The sequence below is a fragment of the Vigna angularis genome, chromosome 10 (assembly GCF_016808095.1).
Source record: "Vigna angularis cultivar LongXiaoDou No.4 chromosome 10, ASM1680809v1, whole genome shotgun sequence".
In the NCBI taxonomy this organism is placed as follows: Eukaryota; Viridiplantae; Streptophyta; class Magnoliopsida; order Fabales; family Fabaceae; genus Vigna; species Vigna angularis.
Window position 1 is genome coordinate 28,256,003 of NC_068979.1, and position 23,746 is coordinate 28,279,748.

General features: G+C 38.0%; 1 protein-coding gene and 1 pseudogene across 3 annotated transcripts in view; both read right to left on the minus strand.

The window, feature by feature from the left end:
* The window catches only part of LOC108335774 (ATP-dependent DNA helicase homolog RECG, chloroplastic), a 38,559-nt gene that overhangs the window by 2,523 nt on the left and 12,290 nt on the right, over window positions 1–23,746 (minus strand). For 2 of the 3 annotated variants that reach the window (XM_052870124.1, XM_017571922.2), the window contains exons 12-16: window positions 18,266–18,418; window positions 17,947–18,090; window positions 16,948–17,106; window positions 11,495–11,578; window positions 815–1,387 (exon numbers count right to left, since the gene is read on the minus strand). In XM_052870124.1, the coding sequence (XP_052726084.1) occupies window positions 815–1,387; window positions 11,495–11,578; window positions 16,948–17,106; window positions 17,947–18,090; window positions 18,266–18,418 (1,113 nt within the window). Of the gene's footprint in view, window positions 1–814; window positions 1,388–11,494; window positions 11,579–16,067; window positions 16,205–16,947; window positions 17,107–17,946; window positions 18,091–18,265; window positions 18,419–23,746 lie in introns of those variants that run through there. The other variant, XM_017571923.2, reaches the window with a different exon arrangement.
* LOC108335777 (ubiquitin-40S ribosomal protein S27a-like) lies at window positions 1,336–14,145 on the minus strand (annotated as a pseudogene).

The window sequence follows — 23,746 nt, forward strand, 5'->3', positions numbered from 1 at the left end:
TAATAACAGAGGCTCAACTTGTTTCCCATAAAGATAACTGGAATCGTCCAGTTTTTCAACTACAAAAATTGGGAAAAACTAGGAAGCATATGGATGGGAGCTTGGATTGACCATTGCGGATCAATTTGAGGCTCCTGATACCATAATAGAAAAGAATGAGAGAAGAATGTAAACAAGAAATTGATATTGTATCGTATTCCACACTAACAACTGAGAGTACAAACTTTGTATATATAGGCATTAAAGCCTATTGTTTGCATAACAGACTAAGAAAGAAAAGAGCATCCAGTTGAATAACCGAATATTTACATCTCTCTAATAGGCATTATCAGAATCTGGAAATAGAAAAGTCCAAATTACTATGCTTTGACTTTGGTGGAGTATTTTGCTCTCTTTTACCTATATCTCTGATGTTTTTCTGCACTTTCTATTTGTTATTGTCTGCCAATTGAAGATATCTTAAGCCAATTCAATTAAAGAAGACTAGGATATTCTAAAAAAAAATCACAAAGAGGTGCTAACTAATCAAAGAAAATGTAGTTTTGATCCCTATGCTAAACTAAATGAGTTGATGTCCATGACTTATCAAGAATCAAATAGGGAATTACTTGACCAAAATTCAAGTGGTAGTTAAACTCAATGAAAGATTTTCAATAAGAATCTTTTAGATCAGCAATAAATGACCATTTATTAAAATTAAGTTGATTGAGACATGCACTTCGGGCAATTAGTAATTTACTATATAGACAACCATGGCAATTTAAAGTAATAAATCACCACATAAACAATGAAGAATGTGTTATTCAACAATTACCAGTGCAGCAACATGCGCGTCTTGTAAAATATTCCCATCAACTTCCAATCTGGCAATAGGAAACTCAGGAAGATGTCCAGATTGTTTCTTTCCAAGCAAGTCACCAGGTCCCCGTAAGAGAAGGTCCATATTAGCAAGATAAAACCCATCTGATGATTGTTCTAGTACCTTCAAACGATTTAGGCTACTGACAGTTGATGTTACTAGTATACATTTTGATTGCTTTGTACCACGTCCTACTCGTCCTCTAAGTTGGTGTAGTTGTGCAATTCCAAACCTCTCAGAGTTCAACACAACCATCATAGATGCATCAGGAACATCAACACCAATCTCAATTACTTGAGTTGCAAGTAGTATATGTATTTCTCCACTTCTAAACTTTCTTAATGTTTCTTCTTTTTCTTCACTTCTCATTTTTCCATGTAGTAAGCCACAATTATATCCTTGAAATCGGTGCGATATAACTCCAAAATCTGCAGAGGCAGCACGAAGCTGAGGCAACTGCTCAGAAAGTTCAATAATCGGGTAGACAAGATAAACTTTTCCTCCATCTTCTAACTCATCCAACATCATCTGTATCAGAAAACGGTTATTTAAATTCACATCATAAGAAAAAAATTGAAAAAAAAAAATCTTTTCTAAAACATAGAAAACTTCGAAGGTCAATTGACATAAAAGGATATTTCTCAATAAAATACATAAGCTACTATTTAGTCATAACTATTAGTTTAGATTGTGCTTTTGAAATAGAAATGAGAATGTTAACACATCACTATGTTGTTTGCTATCCCAACTCTCACAAAGAACATCAATCATACAACACACCTCAATATCATAAAAAGAAAGAAAATACACAAAGTGCGTAAAATATGATATATATTATAAGGTGAGGTTTAACTCAACCTTACAAAACCGGCTTATAAGGTGAGGTTTGTATCCACTTATATACTATAAACTTGGGTTATCTCTAGTTGATATAGGATCTCCAACCCACATTCCTCAAGCTGAGGTACATACATCTCAAGCATGGGACTAGACATTATTAGGTGGTCCAACAACAGCCTGATAGCACGTGACACAATAAGCCAAACAAACAAGAAATCTCCTCATAGTAGGTGATATTAGGTGATAGTAGGTGGCACAATAGGTCGAAGAAATAGTAAATCTCAAATAGGCTCTGGTCCATGACTTTGATACCACCTTAAAAAATGTACTTTAAGCCTAACACAATATTACTATACCGGCTTGTAAGGTGTGAGATTGAACGTTAATTGGTGGTTTGATAGTGGCTTGACATGTTAAGAAGTGAACTTTAAGTCTAACTTTACCCCACAAAACCAGTTTGTAAAGTGAGGTTTGCACCCACTTATATATTATAAATTGATCTTATCTCTAGTTGATGTGAGACTTCCAACCCACCCTCTTCACACTGCGGTATATACATCTCGAGCCTGAGACTAGTCATTAATGAGTGGTCCGATAGGAGCCCGATAGCAGGTGGAACAATAGACCCAACAGATAACAAACTTCGTTAGGATACTCTAACCCATGGCTCTGATATCATGTTAAGAAATGGACTTTAAGTCTAACTCAACCCTACAAAACTGGCTTGTAAAGTGAGGTTTGCACCCGCTTATATACTATAAACTTGCCTCATTTCTAGTCAACGTGGGATCTCCAACAATTTTCTAATTTTGGAAAAATACAAAAAGGGAATAAATAGAATACAAGGGAATAAACCTGTACACTAATCTATCCCTAAAATTCAAGGAAATAATTCTTCCTATAAATGTTGTACCGAGATAACGAAATAAAACTCATCTTATGTTGTAATTAGAGGAAAATCTTCCTATTTAGAGAAAATATCTATAGAATCTTCCTAATTAGAAAAAATATTTGTAGAATCTTTTAGTTTTTTTTTTCAAAATATTGTTTCCTTATTACCCTTTTTTGGAAGATCAGATTGTTGGGGTCATTGATAGGGCAACAAGGTGCACCTGACTACGAAGAACACATTGCCGAAAATCGCTTTGGGAAAGACACAGCCATGCACCACCACCATCGCTGGCGCGTGTAGCCCACGCGCCTAGTTCCTGCTAGACCCACTCGTCGCCGCCATCATAGAAAGGGTTGCCCGAGTCCGATCCACGAGTTTTGAGTACTGCTACTTTTTCGCAGTGTAGTCCACACATCATTGTCGTCTCGGATAGGGTCACCATAGACACCTGATTGTGTTCCAAGGGATGTTTGAGGTAAAAAATTATTCCTTTGATCTTGATATGAAGCCTTATAAGGAGGAATTCGAGCGCTTGAAAGCAATGTTTGAATTTGTTAGATGCTAAGATGTGTGTCTTTATTATTTGGGCTTAGTCTATTCTGTATTAAGGGCATTGGCCCATATCTTACAATATAAATAAACTACCCTATGTGTAGTCTAAACACACAAGGGATATTTTCTCCCAATCTTCTTTATTTCTCACATGGTATCTAGAGCACAGGAATAGTTCCAGTCAACTCCACGGTCTCCGGCATCCATCACTGCTGCTGTTGTCGCAGTCGCCGTCGTTGTCGTCGCCACCGCCACTGCCGTCGTCGCCGTCGCCGTCGCCGGAGTTCCAGAATCGACCGGCGACCACACCATCGGAAGCGTCTCGGCCGGGCGACCACCGTCGTACGAAGATCGCGGCGATCGGACCTCTCACGCGCCTCCACGCGCCGCCGCAAGAGTCGCCGCTGCCGCCGCGCGTGCCGGCGCGTCGCCGGAGCTTTCCACCGCCGTGATCGCCTCCTCGCCCTCTTTCTGGATCTGTGGTCGTTGCGTCAATCAGAGCACTTTGAATTTTTAGGGTTTCTCCCTCTCCATGGCTGCCCAACTTGATGATCGGAGTCAGTCTCGCCAATCAGGTAAAGGACGTCCAAAATGTGACCACTGTGGCAAGCTAGGCCACAAAATTGATAGATGTTATGCGCTTCATGGACATCCTCCTCGACCTATAGCAATGGCTAATTCTGATCCACCTCTCCCATCACCGTCTGCAGACCATCCTACATCAAATCCCATAAATAACCCTTTACTCTTTCAGGAATTTCTCAGATGGTATGAGGACCGTCAGCACTCTAGTTCCACTACATCTGCTTCTATTACACGCACAGGTACTCCTTTTGTTGGTCTGACTCACTCTCTCGGATCTTGGGTCCTTGACTCAAGCGCCACCGATCATATCACTGGTAACAAGTCCTTGTTTTCTTCCTTGTCATGTTCAGTTAATTTACCCTCGGTAACGATGGCTGATGGGTCTAGAGTCTCATCTCGTGGTATTGGTACTGTTCATATTTTTCCCTCCATATCCATTGATAATGTACTTTATGTCCCTGGGTCTCCGTTGAACTTATTGTCCGTAAGTCGTCTAACTCGTTCCCTTAATTGTGTTATTTCTTTTACCAAAGATTCTGTTTGGTTGCAGGACCGGAGTTCGAAACACATGATTGGCACAGGATGTGAGTCTCATGGCCTATATCATCTCAGCCCTTCTCCACATGCTGGCGTAATCATGGAGTCACCATCCCTTCTTCATGCTCAGTTAGGTCATCCCAGTCTTGCCAAACTGCAGCAACTTGTTCCGAGTCTGTCCAAATTATCAAGTTTGTCGTGTGAGTCTTGTCAGTTAGGTAAACATACTCGTAGTTCCTTTCCTCGTAGTGTTTCACAACGAGCGTCATCCCCCTTTTCATTGGTTCATTCTGATATTTGGGGACCTAGTCGTGTTAAGTCAACTTTAGGATTTCAGTATTTTGTTACCTTTATTGATGACTATTCCAGATGTACTTGGTTGTTTCTCATGAAGAATCGTTCTGAGTTGTTTTCTATTTTTCAAACCTTTTTCAATGAAATAAAAACTCAGTTTGGGGTTTCTATTCGCACTTTACGCAATGATAATGGCCGTGAATACCTTTCTCAACAGTTTAAACATTTTATGGCTTCTCATGGCATTCTTCACCAAACCTCATGTGCTTATAACCCTCAACAAGAATAGACACCTTATTGAAACAACTCGTACCCTTCTCATTCATGGTCAAGTACCCTCACGTTTTTGGGGTGATGCTGTTCTCACGGCATGTTATCTTATCAACCGCATGCCATCTTCCGTCCTAGAGAACAAAATCCCTCATTCTATCTTATTTCCTCAAGACCCTCTGCATCCATTACCTCTTCGAGTTTTTGGGTCTACATGTTTTGTTCATGATTTTAGTCCTGGTCTTGATAAGTTGTCTCCTAGGTCTCACAAATGTGTCTTCTTAGGATTTCCACGGTCACAAAAGGACTATAAGTGTTTTTCCCCTTCCCTCAATCGTCATTTTATCTCTGCTGATGTCACTTTTGATGAGTCTTCTTTTTACTTTTCACATCTATCTTCTAGTTCTGTACCTCTCCCTGTTACTGTTGATATTCCTCTTATCTGTGATCCTCCTGGTGATGCTCCACCCATTTTGTCTTCTCCTTCTTTAGACTCTCATTCACCACAGGATCATCCTTCACCTCCACCCCTTTAGGTTTATAGTCGCCGTAATTGTCTCCCTCATGACTCACTTCCGGTGCCGCCTCATGTGTCTCCTCCGGCTCCAGCAACTGAGTCTGACTTGCCTATTGCCCTCCGTAAAGGTATACGCTCTACCCGTAACCCTTCCCCCCATTATACTGTTCTTAATTACCACATATTATCTCCATCTTTTTATACTTGTCTCTCATCCATTTCTTCTGTGTCAATTCCCAAATCTGTGGGTGATGCCTTAACTCATCCTGGTTGGCGTCAAGCTATGATGGATGAATTAAGTGCTTTACAGGAAAGTGGAACTTGGGAGCTTGTCCAATTACCATCTGGAAAGTCTGTTGTTGGTTGCAGGTGGGTGTATGCTATCAAGGTTGGTCCTGATGGCACCATTGATCGTCTGAAAGCTCGACTGGTTGCCAAAGGCTACACACAGATTTTTGGTTTGGATTATGGTGATACTTTTTCTCCAGTGGCAAAAATGACCTCTGTTCGCCTGTTCATTGCCATGGCCACTCTTAATCAATGGCCTCTTTACCAACTTGATGTCAAAAATGCTTTTCTCAATGGTGATTTGCAGGAAGAAATTTATATGGAGCAACCGCCTGGCTTTGTTGCTCAGGGGGAGTCATCTGGATTGGTATGTCGTCTTCGCAAATCCTTATATGGCCTAAAACAGTCTCCTCGGGCCTGGTTTGGTAAATTCAGTTGTGTTGTTCAACAATTTGGTATGTCTCGCAGTGAAGCGGATCATTCAGTGTTCTATCGCCACTCGAGTGCTGGATGTATCTATTTAATAGTGTATGTCGATGATATTGTTCTCACAAGAAGCGACTATCTTGGCATCTCTCAGATGAAACAACACCTTTGTCATCATTTTCAAACCAAAGATCTTGGCAAACTCCGGTACTTTTTGGGTATTGAAGTAGCACAATCCAATGATGGTATTGTCATATCTCAGAGGAAGTATGCGTTAGACATCTTGGAGGAAACAGGGTTAATGAATTGTAAATCTGTTGAGACACCTATGGACCCTAACATCAAACTCCTACCAAATCAGGGGAGCCTTTCTCAGATCCTGAACGGTACAGAAGACTAGTTGGTAAATTAAACTATCTTACTGTTACGCGTCCTGACATTTCCTTCGCAGTTAGTGTGGTGAGTCAATTTCTAAACTCCCCATGTGAAGACCATTGGGATGCAGTTGTTCGTATACTGAAGTATATTAAAAGATCACCTGGAAAAGGTTTGCTATATGGCCCTAACAACGATACAAAGATCGTTTGCTATTCAGATGCTGATTGGGCTGGTTCCCCTTCTGATAGGAGGTCTACTTCTGGATATTGTGTCTCTATTGGTAGCAACTTGATATCTTGGAAAAGTAAGAAGCAAAGTGTTGTGGCAAGGTCGAGTGCAGAAGCAGAATATAGAGCTATGGCATCAGCTACTTGCGAGCTTGTGTGGCTTAAACAATTGCTTAGTGAATTGAAATTTGGAGATGTCACTCACATGATACTTATATGTGATAATCAAGCTGCTCTCCATATTAGCTCTAACCCTGTCTTCCATGAGAGAACCAAACACATTGAAGTTGATTGTCATTTCATTCGAGAAAAAATCATATCCGGAGATATCAAGACTGAGTTTGTTAACTCAAGCAACCAGTTGGCAGACATATTCACTAAGTCCTTACGAGGACCTAGAATTGATTATCTTTGTAACAAGCTTGGAACATATGATTTATATGCTCCAGCTTGAGGGGGAGTGTTAGATGTTAAGATGTGTGTCTTTATTATTTGGGCTTAGTCTATTCTGTATTAAGGGCATTGGCCCATATCTTACAATATAAATAAACTACCCTATGTGTAGTCTAAACACACAAGGGATATTTTCTCCCAATCTTCTTTATTTCTCACAGAATTAATAAGTAAGCCCTCTTAATCATGTATTTTGTCCATGAAACGTAAGATTTATCTCAATACGATTACTCATGTGTCTCAAGGTATTTGGATTCTTGATTCAAGAACAACTGATCATATGACACATTTTCGTGTGTCCTTCAACTCATGGTAAAAGAAATAGAGAACAACTTATTCCAGTTACAAATGGTCAGGGTATACCAATATGTGACTCTGTGAATAAAATTTTGGAATCATCTATTGTATTAAAGGATGTTTTACTTGTTCCAAAATTAACCAATAGTCTTATTTTTGTGCAAAAACTCAAATGATTTAAATTGTTCAGTAACATTTTTCTCAACTTATTGTGTTTTTTAGGATCTTGCCACGGGGAAGACAATATTAACTGCTAAGGAGCAGAGTGGGATGTATCTATTGGAGTCTGATGACCAAAGCAAAACAAAAATCATGAGTCAACAAGCTACATCTGAGCGTGGGCAAATTCCCAAATATGGCTACATCATAAAAGGCTTGGGCATCCTTCATTCAACCTTATCAAGTCCTTATTTCCCCATTTGTTTACCAAGGAGTCTGTTGAGTCTTTCAATTGTTATATTTGTCAGTTGTCAAAACACCATTGTACATCATATCCTATTAGTCATAAAAAGTGTACTTCTCCATTTGATTTAATTCACTCTGACGTTTGTAGACCTATCCTAGAATCTATTTTCGAAGCCAAATGGTTCGTTACCTTTATTGACGATTGTACTCATGTCATGTGGACATACCTTAAGAAAAATAAATTAGAAGTTTTCCAAATCTTTGTTAACTTTTTCTGTCTTATCCAAAATCAATTTGGAAAAAATATTCAAAGAATAGGTTTGATAAGGGGGTACTGAGTATGTGTAAATTTCTCAATTTTTTGTCTCATAATGGTATTGTTCATGAACTAACATGTGTAAACACCCCTCAACAAAACGGGGGTGCAGAAAGAAAGAATTGTCATCTTCTTGACGTAACTAGAGCTCTTCTTTTTAAAAGTCTATTCCAAAAAATTATTGGAGAGAAGCTGTGTTAACAGCCACATATCTCATCAGCAGGTTACCCACCCGTATCTTAAATGACATTAGTCCTATAGAGTCTCCATTGTCTTTTGTTCCTTCTTCCTCCCTAATATCGAGTCTACCTAGTCAAGCCTTTGGATGTACTATTTTTGTTCACTCTCATCATCCCAATCGTAGTAAATTAGATTCTAGAGCTCTTAAATGTGTCTTTATTGGATATCCTTCTAATAAAAAAGGGTTATCATCCTAAGAGTCATCGCGTTTTTATCACTATAGATGTCACCTTTCATGAAACATAATCCTTTTATGCCAGTCCACCACTTTAGGAGGAGAAAGCACTTGAAGTGGATGAGCTCTCCTTCTTGTCATTACCATATTTGTCTTTGCAGAATGCCCAATATCTTAGCAATGAAGCTACCATAGTTCATAGTGAGGGAGAAGAGGAAGAAGACAAATTTCTTGGCAAAATTGTCTAATCCGGAGGTGAGGATCCCTGAAGATAACAGTGAGGAGGTAAGCATTACTGAGGATTTACCCATTGCATTGAGAAAGGAAAGAAGATCATGTGCTAAATATTTTATTTCTCAGTATGCTTGCATTAACAATCTCTCTGATAAGCACAGAAGTTTTATTGTTCCCCTTGATGTGACAAAAATTCCTACCTCAATCCAAAAGGCCATGAAAATTGAACATTGGAATCAAGCCATGAAAGAAGAGATGAATGCATTAGAAAGAAATTCAACTTAGGAGATTGTTGATAAGCTTAGAGACAAGAAGACAGTAGGGTGTAGATGGATATTCACAGTGAAACATAAGCCAGATGGGACAATAGAAAGATATCAAGCTAGATTGGTGTAAACTTATGGGATTGACTATGAGGAGACGTTTGCCCCGATGGCAAAGATGAATAAAGTTCGAGTTGTTCTCGCTTTGACTACTCATTTTGGTTGGGACTTACACCAGTTGGGTGTGAAAAATGTCTTTCTTCATGGAAATCTAGAAGAGGATGTGTACATGCAGATTCCCCCAGGTTTTGAAGTGAAAAATGAAAGAAACAAGGTATGCCTCCTAAAGAAAGCATTGTATTGTCTTAAGTAATCGCCTACAACATGGTTTGGAAGATTTAAAAAAGTAATATTTTCCTTGGGATATAGAGAAAGTCAAGGAGATCATACTCTATTCATAAAGCACTATCTTCTATAGGTGAACTCACCCTATTGCTTGTCTATGTGGATGATATGATTATTGCAAGAGATAATGAAACAAAAGAATTGGTGTTAAAAGAAAAATTGGCAACCCAATTCAAAAATGAAAGACCTAGGAAAACTCAAATATTTTCTTGGAACAGAGGTCGCTTACTCCAAGAACATATTTTTCATCTCCCAAAGGAAATATATACTTGATCTCCCCAAAGAAACATGAAATTGAGATGTAAAACCTCAACAGTTCCTGTAGAACAGAGTCCCAACATTGGAAGTGAAGAAAGTGCTCATTTAGAGAAGGCCCAATATCAAAGATTGATAGGAAAATTGATTTATCTATCACACACAAGAGCAGGCATTGCTTATGTAGTTAGTGTAGTGAGTCAATTTATGCATGATCCAAGAGAGAGACACATGCAAGCAGTTGACAAAATTCTCCAGTATTTGAAGTCAAGTCCAGGAAAGGGGCTATTATTCAAAAGGGAAGACACATTGACAATGAAAATATATATTGTTGCTAATTATGCAGGTTCTATTACTGCCCATAATGCAATACATGACAGAACCAAACACATTGAAATTGACAGACATTTCATCAAAGATAATCTAGACAGAGGCTTTATGATTACAACTCATGTTCCTATAGAACTTTAGATAGCAGATAATTTGACAAAAGGGCTACCCTAAGGTAGATTTCAAGATCTTGTAGGCAAGTTGGGAATGATTGATATTCATTTACCAACTGGAGAGGGAGTGTTGTAATTAGAGGAAAATCTTCCTAATTAGAGAAAATATTTGTGGAATCTACCTAATTAGAGAAAATATCTGTAGAATCTTCTAGTTTATTTTTTAGTATATTGTTTCCTTATTTCCCTTTTTTGGAAGATTAAATTGTTACAAATAGGTGTAAGGAGAATGCAATAGACATGAATGATAATAAAATTCATTCTCTTTTCAAGTATAACAAAGTTGAAGAATCTAGATCAATGAAGAAAAATCTCTAGATATCATCTTAGAGAAACTGAATCGAGAAAAAAGAGAGAGAATTGAAAATGAACTGAATGTTTTTTTATTGTAACTCACTTAGAATCATAGGTACAATGTGCATTTATAGATGTAGTACAACTATTAACGATTTCCAAAACACTCAATCTGTTTTCCATGATTCTGTTCTACCTCCTTTGGATCCGGTAGGTCATACCAAAGTTGTTAGAAACCTTCAAATGAATGTGTAAAACAAAAAGAGGAAAGGTAGAAGCAGTTTTCCATAACTGTATTATTTCTCTGTAATCTTTCACACACATGCACACAAAGGAGATTATCATCTCTGTCACAAGGTGTACCTTGTTACAAGACTATTTTCCTTCCTAATCTCATATACCATCTACAAAACAAAATAAATAGGTTTTCCTTTAGAAAGCCTTATCCTCCAACCCCCAAGAGCTTTCAAACAGCTAACCAACAGCTAAATTAATTTCTACATTTCTTTCGATAGTAGACTTTCCATATCCTCTCGTTATTCTCCTTTCTATTAGTTACATCAACCACATTCTCCTTGTCTGATCACATCAGATCAGATTCATTTTTAGAAAGATCTTTGTTTTGTTTCCTTTTTCTCCTCCTTATTTATAAGAGATTGGTTTCCAGTTAATGTGTTATTTATTTTCCTAATTTATAGCAGATTTGATCTGCACAAATACATGTACCTTCTGTTATATGAATTAATCCAATAAGACAATATTTTTATACACATCCATTGTTTGTTTCCTTAATTGTACCACTACAGATTAGAAATAAAGCACCATATGCGTGGTCTTGAAACACAAACCTAAATATAGCCATTATCAAGATTTCATCAAATACATTGTAAAATTATCAATTAATTTTAAGACAAAGGAATAAAAGGCAAGAAAGAGACAACAGAAAAAAGAATAATAAAGACACAGTACAGTTTCAGTAGGATGGTCACCTTGTAGACATCCTCAAATCCTTTGTCATTTCCTTCAATGGTAAACGTTTGAACAGGAATTCTTCCGGGAGGTAAGTCAGTTATCTGTGTTGAAAGAAAGCATTTGCAATAGAAAAATGGTTTTAAACGTTTAAGTGTGAAAATTGGTATAAACAAAAACATAATATCAGGGTTCTCTTTTTTCCAAAAAATTTTTATACTAGAATCAGAAATGAAATACATGAAAAGCCAGAAAAGTTGGAAGGACAATATCATATCATTCTCAAATTTAGGAAGAATAATATCTTTTTTCTGTATTTCAATAATGAGGCCATTGCTCCTACTAATACATAATAGATTTGAATAAAAACAGGGAAAAGTAGTCCCGTGACTGTAAAACAGTATGTAATATTAAGTGTTCAAAATGAACAATACAGAGAAAATGCAGTTCTCCCAGACAGAACATATAGAGAGGAGAGAAGTTAGGAGCAGTTATCGGGTGGTTACAAATTAGTGTAACCTCCGAAAATTACAAAAAATAAAGAGAAAAGAAAAAAGGGAGAACAGATGCAACAGTAATAAAAGAAAGAAAATACAACAAACAAAAAACAGTAAACATATAATATTAATAGCCCCCCTCAAACTAAGGTGAGGGTTGAGATGAATGAAATCCTTGGTGTCGTTCACTCACGGAGTATGGGAGTAGATTCACGATCATTTTTTCACTCAAATGAAGGCACGTGCAGGTCAATTACATACTGATCTGCGTGCTCAGAATCTTGACAACAAAACTATGAAGCTATTGTTGGGTCAAATAAAGTCTATTAAAGATGATCTTGCTGGCATTGGTTGTCTAGTCAAGCCTGATGAATATGTTTATGCCATCAATGAAGGTCTTCTTCCTGATTATGCTGTTGTGATTTCTGCTATTGAAAGCAACTTTCAGACACCTTCCATCACCAAAGTTGAGGCCCTTCTTCTTGGCCATGAATTTTGGACCACCCACCACCAGCAAAAGTTTTTTCCACCATCAGTTCACTATTCACAAGCACCTTCCAATTCTGCATCTCCTAGATTCTTTAGCCGTGGCAAATCCTTTCAAGCAGGCTCTAATCATTGTGGTAAACATATTCGTGACAGCAGTCAATGCAGTCAATCCACTTTTCAACAACCTGATTCTCTTGTTCTTTATGACTCTGCCACCAATCAGCCTCTGCCCTCTTCCATCCCACCGATCTACTTAGCCAAAGTACAATACTTGGATTAATCCATGTCCAAGGCCCCTTGCTGAAGTTTCCAATGCCATGCTTACCAATTCAACCCCTGAAGAGAACCATGCTCCTCTAGTTGGATACATGATTTTGGTGCTTCTTTTCATGTGTGTTAGGTTTCTAGATAGAGGAAACCAAAAAAACTACTGCAACCACCTATACTCATTGAATAGATCTTCTATTATTCATTCTAGGCAACAAGAACTGCAGGAATGCATCCAAGGGACAATGTTCCCTTCACACAGGATGCTAATGATCCTGTCAACAATTCTCTAAACTTTCAAAAAACGTCCCTGCACACAACGACCCCCCCCCCCCCCACTATATAGAAAGTCTCACTCAACCTAACAACCCAACTAACGACTACTTCTCTATATGTGTTAAGAAGTGGACTTTAAACCTAACTCAACCCCACAAAACCGGTTTTTAAGGTGACGTTTGCACCCACTTATATATTATAAATTGGTCTTATCTCTAGTCAATGTGAAACTTCCAACACACCTCCCTCACGCCGAGGTATATACATCATCTCGAGTGTGAGACTAGACATTAATGGATGGTCCGATAACGGCCCAATAGCAGGTGGAACAATATGCCCAACAAACAACAAATATCGCTAGGATAGACTTTAACCATAGCTCTGATACCATGTTAAGAAGTAGACTTTAAGCCTAACTCAACCCCACAAAACTGGCTTTTAAGGTGAGGTTTGCACCCACTTATATATTATAAATTGGCCTTATCTCTAGTCAATGTGGGACTTCCAACACATCATAGAACAATAAACCACCATAGCAATTTGATATGAACCACTTCAATGGAATTAACAAAATATGTATGCAAATAATAGATAATCCAAATCGATAAAGTATTTGATAAAATTTTAATTAAAAACGTCGCATCACTAAACGAACAAAACAAGAAATTACGCACCAGCCTTCTGGTAGACATAAGTGAGACCGCACTTGTTGTAGTAGTGACGATCGAAATGGTTAGCCATGAAGGTTCCAGTGCTGCACTCAGTGCTGGGGCACTCCTTGCGGAGCCTCTGCACCTTTCGGAGTCGTCAACCTTATAGAACTGCAAGACAGCGAGCTTCACCTTCTTGTGCTTGTGCTTGATCTTCTTAGGCTTGGTATAGGTCTTCTTCTTGTGCTTCTTGGCGCCACCGCAAAGACAGAGGACGAGGTGGAGAGTGGACTCTCTCTGGATGTCGTAGTCGGCGAGGGTGCAATCGTCCTCAAGCTGCTTTCCTGCAAAGATGAGACATTGTTGATCTAGTGGGATGCCCTCGTTGTCCTGGATCTTGGCCTTGACATTATCAATGGATTTAGAAGACTCCACCTCAAGGGTGATGGTCTTCCCCATAAGGGTTTTCACGAATATCTGCATCGTTGCTAAGAGCTAGGGTTTCGTCCCAGGGTTTCGTCATCAAAGCTCTTACGCGCTCTTAGTGCCTTTTGAGTTATGGATTTGCTCCTTTTTCCGTCGTGCATGGTGGCATGCCTAGTACCAATTCAGAGTGTCGAGGTCGCTCGTTTTCCTCTTTCAGGTTCATCGTGGGTTGTCACACGTCTCGTCTCCTCTCAAGCAGCTATTCAGAGCATCGAGGTTGCTCTTGTGCCTTGATTGGAGAATCTTGGATTTTTTAATATTTCTCTCTCCTATTCATCCATGGCTTCTTCCACTGCTATCTTTTCTGACCTCTCTTTTGTCACCATTGCGTTTGACCCATCCATATATGCATTTTTTCCCATGGAAAAGATGGTTTTTGTTAGTTTATTTATAGTCATGGTGGCTCTCCAACAATTACCTCTGTATCCACTGGTGGCATTCCTCAAGGGCAATTTGCAAGAAGAAATTTACATGGAGCAACCTCCCAGATTTGTTGCTCAGGGGAGTCTTCTGGGTTGGTATTTCGTCTTCTATGTCGTCTTGCAAATCATTAGCAATTTGGTGTCACTCGAATGCAGAAGCAGATATTTTCACGAAGACTTTATGGATTATATTAGTAACAAGTTTGGTACATACGATTTGTATGCATTTGTATGCACTAGCTTGAGGGAGAGTGTTAGATATATTATCTTTATTTTATATTTATCTTTTGTTAGTTTGTTATTATTTTTTATTTGTATTTTGGGCTTAGCCCATATTTCTTCTATTATAAATAAAGAATCCTATGCATATATTCAACACAAGGGAGATTAATCCTATACATACTTTTTCAATATATTCAACAATATGTTTCCTCCTCACATACACATTACATATCCTATCACTACGCGCTACTGCAGAAAATACCTTGTCCTCAAGGTTGAAGTCTAGAAACTAGTCCTTAATTGTTGCAACAACTTCCCCATGGTTGCCTCAATGCTTCCTTTCTACCCTTGGATTAACACGTGCTCCAAGACTTGATCTCCCATCAGCCAATTCATCAAACTTGGGGAAGATTCGTCAGCTTTGGAGGCCTTCTTCCCATTACGTCTACCAAACAGCTTGGTAGGTAGAAGCAAGCACTTTATTTTTGTAGGATCGTCATGATAGACCTGAAGATCAGTAAGAATCTTTGCAATTACACCAACATCCATCAGAAGCTTCCTCCACAAAGTAACTTGTGGTTGAGAAGGATTTGTTGATGGAGATACTTTGTCACAATCCTTAGCTCCAATTTTCATAAACTCTCTAACAAGCATGTCCACATGTGCAGATAAAAGAGACCTAAATTGATTTGAACAGCTCTTGTCCCCTTGATCAACATCATGCACCCCACCTTTGGTCAATTAACCTACTTGAGCACCATCTGTGTATGCTTTGCATGCCACCCGAATATCATGAGTTCGATGAAGAATTATCCAACCACGAAGTCCTCAAAATTCTTTGGAGGTCTTCTCATGAAACAACATTGTCCTAGCTGATAGGATGAATGGGTTCTCATTGTAATGCAAGGTATTAAAAACACTCTCTTTAGAACCCATTAGATGGGCAAATCCAAGATCATTATACTATGGCTCTGAATTCAGGATTAGACCCTGTATAGACCTACCTGTAAAATTGTTGAAACACCTGGTTGCCACTTCTCAGTCTCATGGCCAGACCCAGTGTTAGGTAGCCTAAGGCAAACTTTGCCAAAACTATATAATTTTGGGTTGAGCCGAAGCCTACAAGTGTGGTAGTGGACTTCCATGGGTACAGTGGGATAGCTGCTTGGGAAGGAAACATCAACAAAGAAAAGGCCATCATGATAAGATGTTCCCTCTGCTCCAATAATTACTACCCTCAAAAAATCTATTCTTGGTTCATAAACTATGACAAATATTCAATCCAAAAAATCCCTCTCTAATGACATCGACTTTTTCTGGATTCTTTTAGCACAATTCTGTGAAACCCTCAATTTCATCTTTGGTTTCATCATCTATTGTAGCAACAGCACTTTCAGCAGCTGCTCCATTATTTCCATCTCCTGCAGGAAAATGAACCCAAGAATTATCAAACAAGGGCCCCGGACTAGCGACAAAAGGAACAAAGGGACCAACAAAACGTGATTTAACCGTAGAACTAGAGAGTGGTTGAAAACGAAAATCTTTTTTTGACCACATATCATTACTAAATCCAGTTCCGGGAGTAGATTGGATCTGTGACATCTTGTGAGAAAGGAAGCATTGTCCCTTGGCTGTATTCGAATATCCTACTTGTTTTGAAGTAATAAATCTGTTTTTCAGGTTTAAGTCTAAGATTCTTGTGTTTTTCTGGACCAAACCAGAACTAACAGGGTTTCTTGTCACCAAGAAACCTAACAGAAGTGTTGTTTATTTCAGTCTTTATATTTGGCTTTTTATTTATGTTCTGTGTGTCTCATGGAATTCATTTTTTTAGAGTCTCTTAATAAGACTCAATTTTCTGTATATTCACAAGTTTAGTTTGCATTACACACACCATCAGATAATTCTTCTTTTAAAGTATAAGTTGACCTTGATTCAGTCCAAAGTTTATATGAGAATCTACTATGACGGAGTTTTGCATACAGACCATAGTTGTGTCATCCTTTACATATGAATTAGATAATTGATAATTGTTCTTCCAAACAAAGTAGAAATCACTTCACGTGTTCACACAAATTCAAAACACATTGAGGGCAAAAGAACACATCTAGAGGGAGGCAAAAGATCTCTAGCATCAAAATTATGGACATGAAAAATTAAGCACCTGTGTCAATGACATGTCACCATATAAAGCAAGTGCAAGTGTTCTTGGGATAGGAGTAGCAGACATTGCAAGAACATGTGGAGCCATATAAGCATCAATCTTTGAGGAATCATCTGTGACGGCCTCTTCCATGTTTGAATTTGAAGATGCATAGTATAACTAGAAGAGAAAAGTTAAGAGACCACAATGATAACGTTACTAAAAATTTTAGATAAAAGAGGGAAAAGAGCAACTCTAAGACATTACTTCAGGAATGAAAGATATAAGCAATATGCAAGTTGCAATTTGCATTTTGTGCAGCAGCAAGGAACATACATAATTTCCACAAAAACATAACATGAATGTATACGGTTAGATACACTTATCTAATCTATGCAACTGTAAAAATCTTATGAAGACTCACTTGATGATCAATCAGCTTTTTAAAATTATACCACAGAACTAAAATTTAAGTAAATATCTTGTTTAATGGACTACATAATTTAGTTAATGAACTATAACTACTTATATTTCAAAAAACAAATACATTATTCAAAATACTCAAACAGCATAAGTCTTTTTGTCATTTGGATTAATCTAAAATCTATATTTTTACTACACTAGTTAATTGCTAATGGTAAAACCAACATTCTATATCACGAAATATACATACATAAATAACCAAAATATAAGCAACATTGGAAAGGAAGCTACTAATATTTCATTTGATTATGCAACAAAAAATAGCCACACCAATATATAATTGATGTAAGGGAATCTCCATATTAGATATGCAGAATGGAGTGTGACCTATTGTTATTGCTTCGATTGATGAAACATCAAGTTCTACACTGCACTGCAATCCTTTCTATCAATTAAATTACTTCATTCTGTTATGATTTTGACAGCTCAATGTCAAAATGGATGCAAAAGATGACATTTAGTGACATTCACAGTATGGGCACTTGTGCAAGCATAACGAAACCATATATAAAACGTGAAGAAAAAGCTTTGAACCACCTTACTGTTAAATCTTCCCCTTTGAATCACACCAAAGCGATGCTGTTCATCCACCACAGCAATACGTAAGGCTAAGAATTCTACACTTTCTGCTATCAAACTGTGGGTTCCTATGACCATCGAGATTTCTCCAGTCTGGATACCCTTCACATGACAGATAAAATTAAAAGAATGCCACTCAGGTTCAAGAGAAGAATAATCGGATTCACATCATTTGGGCATTACATACTTTTTACTAAAGCATACCTCACACAGGTTCAAGAAAAGAAAAATTGAGTTCACATCAATTGGACATCACATACTTTTTAGTAAAGCATACCTTACGAATCATCCGGGATTGTTTTAGTGAGGTTGAACCTGTGAGTAAAGCAACAGTTGGGTTGCTCATGCCATCATCCAACTTTTCAAGCAATTTAAGCAAACGATCATAATGCTGGATTGCAAGCAACTCAGTTGGAACCATGAAAGCAGCCTATTATAAAACAAGACGACCTAATGTTAGTATAATACAAGACTAATGTAATTCATAACCTTGGGAATTCTTCAATGTGTATCCGCTCATCAAACGTGTGTAAATGTGGTTGCTTAGTAGTCATGCATGTACTTAAGAAGTATTGAATATAGTGAGAAACTATGTATGGGATTAATCTCCTTTGTATAGAAAATACACACAGGTACTGTATTTATAGAGGAAATATGGGTCAAGCCCAACATAAAAATAAAGAATAATAATAAAATAATTGAAGATAAAAGATAAAGATAAGATATCTATCTAAGATATCTAATAATCTAATATATCTAACACTCACCCTCAAGATAGTGCATACAAATGATATGTACCAAGTTTGTTAGAAATATAATCAATTCTCGGTCTCCGTAAAGATTTGGTGAAAATATTTGCTAACTAATTACTTAAGTTAACGAACTCAATCTTGATGTCTCCAGATACAATCTTCTCACAAATGAAATGACAATCAATCTCAATGTGTTTGGTCCTCTCATGAATGACAAGATTAGAACTAATATGAAAAATAGCCTAATTGTTACATATAAGTGTCATTTGAGTGACATCTCCAAATTGTAACTCTCTAGGCAATTGCTTAAGCCAAACAAGCTCACAAATGGCTTAGGCCTTTTGTGAATCTTCCAAACCAAGATCTAGGGGAATGTTTCAGTCCATAAAGAGCCTTCCACAATGTGCATACTTTACTTTTTCTCTCTCTTTCAAACCCTGGTGGAAATTTATGTAGATTTCTTCCTATAGGTCTCCATGGAGAAAGGTATTTTTAACAAAAATTTGTAGAAGTTTCCAATCAAAGTGGGCAACAATATTCATTTTAGCAAATGGTGCAAAGGCATCCTGGTAGTCTATTCCATACGCTTCAAGATATCCCTTGGCAATCAACCTTGTTTTTATACCTTTGTATAAACCAATCAGACTTGTATTTTAATGTGAATATCCATTTGCAGTCAACAATACACTTTTCTTTGGGTTTGTCAACAACTTCATGAGTACTATTGTTTTTCAATGAATCCATCTTCATTCTTTCTTTGTCCAAGCTTCACCCACAATGCTAGGGACATTAACAACATTCAAACTAACTATGAAATAGTAAAAAACTAGGTATAGGAGTAATTACATGATGTAGAATATACACATAGGATAATGTATTTATATATGAACTAAGCACACATACAAATTATATTGTAACTAACAATATCCAATTATATCTTATCAATATCTAACACTCCCCCTCAAACTAGTGCATATAAATCGCATGTACCAAACTTGTTACAAATATAATTGTGAGAAATAGAGAAGATTGGGAGGAAATATCCCTTGTGTTAAATACACACATAGGGTTCTCTATTTATAATAGAAGAAATATGGGCTAAGCCCAAAATACAAATAAGAAATAACAACAAACTAACTAAAAGATAAAAGATATAATATATATCTAACACTCCCCTCAAGCTAGAGCATACAAATTGTATGAACTAAGCTTGGAATAGATGAACTCAGTGTTGAACTAGATGATTTGTCTTCAAGAGTGTGAGGCAAACATAGATGGACTAACAGCAGCTTGTGAAACTTCAACTTCAAAAGTGGATGAAGGAGAGCAGTGGTGGACAATGACAAACTGCAAGGACTGATTCCCAATCATTGATGGATGAGTGACGGGATCAACAGTAGTAGCTGAAAGCTAAGAGCTACAAAACTGCAGGGACTACACTAAATCCTCATCAATGATGGATGGGTGACGGGATCAACAGTAGTAGCTGAAATCTACAAAATTGCAGGGACTACACCCATATTTATATGACTTGCAGTGTCTTGGAAACGTACTCCCCCTTAGTGTGAACGGCGGAAAATGTGAAATATCACAGTTGTTGGACCACTAAAACAAAACAAAATATTATGCTACAATGCTGAAACAAAGGCATCAAAGATCCAAAGACATGTTGGAGGTCCAAAATTCTTTGTTGGACAACTCCCAAGTGGTGATACTTAGCAATGTATCACAAGAAGATCGAGATAAACTCTAGCCCAAGAAGAACTGACGCAGTTGCGTCTGTCTGAGGCGGTAGCGACTGCAGCAGCGGTTGACTGCGCCGGTGCCGACTGCGGCAAATCTAGTGAGAAAGGAAGAAGATGGAGATTCTGTGAAGACCAAAGAAGATGGAAGCTATGGTTGCTATGGAGGGTCAGAACATAGAGAAGAAGCTCCGGCGAGACGACCGGCAGCAGCGCGGTTTAATGCCGATGCCGAGAAGACGGCGCGTGATGAACACGCGTCCGAGATCTACCGAAGAGAGGAGGCGCGTGACAGCGCATGCGGACGAGACAGAGACGGCGACCACCAGGGATAGGTCGCACTTGAAGAGACAATCCAGATCCACTGGTTACCGGTCAGAACTGTGACGGTGGCCGACGACAAGGCGGCACGTGGCAACACACGCACCCGAGACCAGCTGAAGACAGGCGGCGCGTGAAGATGAGTCTGGTCTTGACTCCTGCGGGGTTGGCCGTCGCTCGAGGAGACGCTTCAGATCATCACCGGTCGAAACTGTGACGGCAGCCGCCGGCGGCGGATAGCGGCGATGGTCGACGGCAGAGGCGATTGGCTGCACTGGTGCTGACTGTGGCACAGATTTAAGAAGAAGAGAAAGGGCTGCCCACTGAAAATTTAGGGGCTGCCGGCCGCTGACAGACAGCAGAGACCCCGGAAGAAGATCAGAGAACCTGCTCTGATACCATGTGAGAAATAGAGAAGATTGGGAGGAAATATCCCTTGTGTTAAATACACATATAGGGTTCTCTATTTATAATAGAAGAAATATGGGCTAAGCCCAAAATACAAATAAGAAATAATAACAAACTAACTAAAAGATAAAAGATATAATATATATCTAACAATAATCAATTCTAGGTCCCCATAAAGCCTAAACAAAAATATTTGCTAATTGATCATTTGAGTTAACAAACTTAGTCTTGATGTCTCCAGATATAATCCTTGCTTAAATAAAATGACGAGTAATTTTAATGTGTTTGCTACTTTCATGAAAGATGAGATTAGAACTAAAATGAAGAGCAATCTGATTGTCGCATATAAGGTTCATTTGAGTGACATCTCCAAATCACAACTTTTTAAGTGATTGTTTAAGCCAAAAGATTTCATAAGTGGCTAGGTCATAGCTCTAATTCTGCTTATGCACTAGATCTTGCCACAACATTTTTGTTCTTGCACTTCCAAGAGATCAAGTTATCACCAATGGAGACACAATATTTGGATGTGCATCTTCTATTAGAAGAATATCTTATCCAATCAACATCTGAATAACAAACAACTTCAGAATGATTATTGTTAGCATTTAGCAAACCTTTTCTAGGAGATTCTTTAATGTACATTAATAATGTCTGCATTCGAATAATATGTACAAGGAGAATTAAGAAATTGACTGACTGCACTGATTGCAAAAGAAATGTCAAGAAGAGTAACTATAAGATAATTAAACTTTACAACTAATCTTTTATATTGACTACACTAATTGCAAAAGAAATGTTAGGGAGAGTAACTATAAGATAATTAAACATTCCAACTAATCTTTTATATTTCTCAAGATTTGAGAGACTTCCCCTAACTAAATAAGAGTTTGGCATTGAGATCTATGGGTGTATAAATAAACATTGAACTCATTAACCCAATTTCTCCAAAATATCAAATGCATACTTCCTCAATTCCATTGCTAGATTGTGCTACCTCAATCCCTAAGAAATATCTAAGTTTACCAAGATCTTTGGTCTAAAAGTGGTGACAAAGGTGTTGTTTCGTCTATGAAATGTCATAGTGGTCACTGCTTGTACGAACAATGTTATCAACATATACTATTACATACCCATTTGATAGGTTCAGTGGTAAAGTCTATACTAGGCAAAATAAATAAAGGAGGCAGTTATAACCTCTTATAGTTGTAACCTTGTAAAACAGACTATTATATATAGTATGTCTTTAGGCTGTAGTTTTCTAGTTTTTCAAGTTTTAGGAGGAAAAGGGATTGGGAGAGTTAGGGTCTTCTCGAAAAGACCTTTGTTCTAAGACATCTTGGGTTGTATTCCTGGCACATTGGCAGTACAGCTGTATTCATAAAAAAATCATTCAAAAATCTGTCTTGGATCTGTCTATAGCTACTAGGTGTCCTATCAAATGGTATTCAGAGCTCCCTTCTTGGTCCTGTGGTAGCAGTGTAAGAGGCTTATGGTTAACACCAGAATGGATTCAAGAATAGAGGTTTTGGAACGCTTGTTTCAAAATTTTGTGCATGATGGAGAAAGATTGGAAAAGAAGAAAAAATGAACGTTTCAAGAGGATGGAGAATTTGATCAATGGGTTGTCGGGTGTGGTGACAGAGGAAACAGTTTAGGAATTAATTGTTGTTGGGTAGTTAGAAGTGGGTTGCCTTTATAAGAAGGTAGGGAGGGGGGGTCTGGTAGAAGGGGGCTTTTTGATATGAGGTTGTTCCTGTGGAAGGGAGAGTGCTCCCTTGGGGAAAGATTGTAAACACTTCTTTCTTTGATTATAGAAGCAATATACATTCAAATTCTTTCTTTTGTCTGTGAGTGGGCTGTGAGGAGTAAAAGATTAGTTTCTTGACAAAAGAAACCTAACAAATTGGTTTGACCTATCGGATCATTGGGAGAGAAGCGTGATGGAAGGAAGAATGAAGGATTTGGAGGGAAGGATGGATGGAAAAATGAATGCCCTAGAGGGAAGGATGGATTCGTTGGAGACAACGTTGGAGGAATTAAAAGCAGAGACACAGGGTATACGCCAAGAACTTAAAGAACTCACGCAAGTTCTTGGAACAAGGGCGCAGAACCAGGAAAAAGGATTAGAAGGCAGTCCAGCGTTTGTAAATGGAGATCAAGATTATGTTAATGAAGGAAAAATAGGAAGGAGAGAGGAATTTCTTCAAGATGTCTTGAAAGGAAAGAAAGAGGGGAAGATAAGTATGGATGCTGAGAAAGATATTTTTCAAGACATCAAGAAAGCAAAGCAACCCTCGGATAAAGGAGAAAATTCAATCAAAACTCAACCATCAAAGAACCTGGAAGAAAAAGCAGTCCAGGGGTTCAAGACCTGGCAACAAAAATCCAAGAATTCTTCTTGGGAAGATCTTGCAGAAACTTTGCCAAGGATAGTTGAGGGGAACAGGAGAAACATGGTATTGGATGGTTTATCAGCAGTTACAGGGACTGGGAGTGGAAAAAATTTCATCCAAGAATTCAAGATATGGTTGT